Source organism: Corvus brachyrhynchos, unplaced genomic scaffold, assembly GCF_000691975.1.
Source record: "Corvus brachyrhynchos isolate BGI_N302 unplaced genomic scaffold, ASM69197v1 scaffold10, whole genome shotgun sequence".
NCBI lineage: Eukaryota > Metazoa > Chordata > Aves > Passeriformes > Corvidae > Corvus > Corvus brachyrhynchos.
The window spans coordinates 2,919,249-2,922,194 of NW_008236180.1; the positions used below are offsets into that span (position 1 = coordinate 2,919,249).

Sequence of the window (2,946 nt, forward strand, 5' to 3'; positions counted from 1 at the left end):
CACTCCTACCTGCCTGCAGCCTGCTCCTGCCCCTGTCTCCAGCCCATCATGACAAGAGCTGTGACATGTCAGGCCTCAGAAGTGTTGTCTTTGGGGCTTGTGCTGGGGTGATGGATGTCTCCTCCTGTGCATGGCTGCTCTGTGCAGGAGCCCCATGACAGGGCCTGGAGGTGCAGGGCACCCCACTGATGGAGTTGCCCTGGTGCAGCTGCCCAGCCCAGGCAGGTGCTGCTTTGCCAGCCCTGCTGGGTGTGGGAGTCCCCGGGGTCTGCTCACATGAGGTGAGAAGCTGTGCCCTGCCTTCTTTAGCCATTGCTGTGCCCCAAGGCTGCTCTGGTGCCTTTGGCGGGTCCGTGGTGTGACAGCAACAGCTCACAGAGTAGCCCGGAGATGCACAGGACAGGGAGAGGGATGGGGAGCAGCAGGGCTGGGACACTGCTCCAGGGCAGCCCGGGCTGTTCCCAGTTTTTGCTGGGTGCAGGCTGCAGGAATGTGGCTCTGTCAGGCTCAGCTGGCAGTGCCCAACCCAGCTCTGCTCCACTGAGCATCCACTGCTGCTGCAGGCAGGGACCACTGGCACTGACAGAGGGCTGGAAATTGGGCTGTTGCCTCCCAGTTTCCACTGCCCCTTCCCCGCCTTCAGTGAGAGGCACCAGGTGTGCCTCTGTGCTGGGCCGTGCCATGGTGCCAGCGGCACAGAGGAGCAGGGCGGTGGCCAAGCAGGAAGTCCTGGGGACGCCCCCCGTGGGTCCGCACACCACCCGCGCTTGTGGTTCCCGTTTTTGCAGGGATATAAAGGTGGTGTGGGGTGTGGGCAGGGAGAGCCCAGCGCAGCACAGCATTGCGGGAAGCCAGGATGGGAGTGCAGAGCCTGGTGGTGGCTTGCGGGGCAGTGGCCTTGTGCCTGGCACTCACCACAGCCACCAACCCCGGCTTCGTGGTGAGGATCACCCAGGCAGGCTTGGACTACGGTGGGTTCTGCTTCTGATTTCTCTCCTCACAGATGTGCTGGTGGCAGAGGTGTGGAGCCAGGTACCCTGTGAGAAGTGCAGGGTCTTGGGGCAGGATGGGGACATCCTCGGACAGAGGTGCCAAATGCACCATCGCCCAGGGCTTCCCCTGTTGCCCCTGTCTGCCCTCCACCCCACAACCTGATGGAGCCCCTGCAGAGGGGAACCAGCCCTGTGGGGTCTCAGGGAGCTGCAGGCAGGCAGTGTTGTGGGCTGGCACAGCAGGAGGGTCCTGCTGCAGTGGTGGCAGTGATGATCTCCCTGTGTCCCTGCAGCCAATCAGCAGGGGATCGCGATCCTGCAGAAGGAGTTGGCCCAGCTGAAGCTGCCAGACATCTCAGATAAGTCGGGGAAGGTGCGCTATCAGCTCTCCAGGTGAGCCCTGCCAGGTCTTGGAGCCACCCACTGCCCCCCCAACCCAGGAAAGGGGCAGGTGGGGTAGGGATGGAGCCCCCAGAGCCGTGAGGACCATCTTGTCCCCTCCACAGCCCCCTGGTCCCACAGCATGTCCAGGCAGCCAAGCTTTGAGCCCTGGAGGAGGGAGCTGCAGAAGAGAGAGGAGGTGGGGAGCTTTGGGGGGGGGCAGTGACAGAGATGGATGGGCCCCGTGCTGGTTTTATCGAAGCAGGCAGAGCCCCGGCTCCAGCAGAGCACAGTTATGGATGGAAATACACTGTGTGAGAAACAGCTCATTTACCCAGCAGCTCTGCCAGCCATGTGAGAGAGAACGTGACTGCCCTTCCCAGATGGAGGCAGGGGTGCAGCATCCACTGATGCCGTGCTGCTCCCTGGGACATAAACTCCATCCATCTTTGCCTGCTGGCAATGGACATGGAGCAGCACAGTGCCTCTGACCTCCCACACACCTCACCTGGTTTGATGCCTGGAGAGTGAGGACTGGGACATCTCTCTCCTTTCTGTGGCCACCACCTTCCCCTGGGGCTGCAAGCAGGGCACCAGGCAGCATTACCTGTGTGCTCACAGGGCTCTGTGAATGGAGGTTTACTTTAAAGCCAGCCTGGGAGGTAGAAAGCAGCCAGGGCATCACCTGGATGTTTTCTTTGATTCTTCTGTTGTGTGACCGGCGTGTGCTCCAGCTCCTGCAGCAGTGATGGCAGTGATGATCTCCCTGTGTCCCTGCAGCCCATCAGCATGGGATTACGATCCTGGAGAAGGAGTTGGCCCAGCTGAAGCTGCCAGACATGTCGGGTGACTCTCGTGTTGGGCGTGTGGGGAAGGTGCGCTATGAGCTCTCCAGGTGAGCCCTGACAGTCTTTGGAGCCACCCACTGCCACCCAACCCAGGAAAGGGGCAGAAGGGATGGAGATGGTGGGGAGCTCCTGGGGCAGTGAGGACCATCTTGTCCCCTCCACAGCCCCCTGAGATGTTGGCTTTGTCCTTGGTTCAGGCAGATATGTTCCCATTTCACTCCTTGCCCAGTGGGAAAAGGGATCTGGGGGGATGGCACTCCAGGTATGGGTGGATTTTGTACAGTCAAAGCCTGGGTGGTGGAGATGGCCTTGCCTCTGGGACCAGGGCACCCATTCCCATGTGAGCAGGAGCCCAGCCTCTGTGGAAATACCAGCTCCCTGCTGCCCTGGATGCCGCTCTGCTCCTGCTGTGCAGTATTTGGAGCTGCCGTGGGTGGCTGCAAGGGCCACATTCACAAAGGTGCTGCTCTGCTCTGCGTGTCCCTGCCAGGCACAGATTTTTATTCATGTGTTTTTAGACTGCGCCTTCGTGATTTCCACTTGCCGTACTCACGGATTACCCCCATCTCCAACGTGGGCCTGCAGGTCTCCATCTCCAACGCCTTTGCGGAGCTGGATGGGGACTGGCGGGTGAAGTTTCTCTTTGTGTACGTGCCCAGCTCTTCCTCTCCCCATTCAGGCACTCACTCCATGTCTCCCTCTCTGGATCTGGACAGGTTTCTTCT

The 2,946-nt window shown here is 60.6% G+C and overlaps 1 protein-coding gene across 1 annotated transcript in view; it reads left to right on the forward strand.

Annotated features, from left to right (window-relative positions):
* The first annotated feature begins 806 nt into the window (after positions 1 to 806).
* BPI (bactericidal/permeability-increasing protein) overlaps positions 807 to 2,946 on the forward strand; it is an 8,449-nt gene continuing 6,309 nt past the window's right edge. Inside the window, exons 1-3 of the mRNA XM_008635782.2 lie at positions 807 to 971; positions 2,154 to 2,268; positions 2,740 to 2,868. Of these exons, the coding sequence (XP_008634004.1) occupies positions 857 to 971; positions 2,154 to 2,268; positions 2,740 to 2,868 (359 nt within the window). The 5' untranslated portion in view covers positions 807 to 856. The remainder of the gene's footprint in view (positions 972 to 2,153; positions 2,269 to 2,739; positions 2,869 to 2,946) is intronic.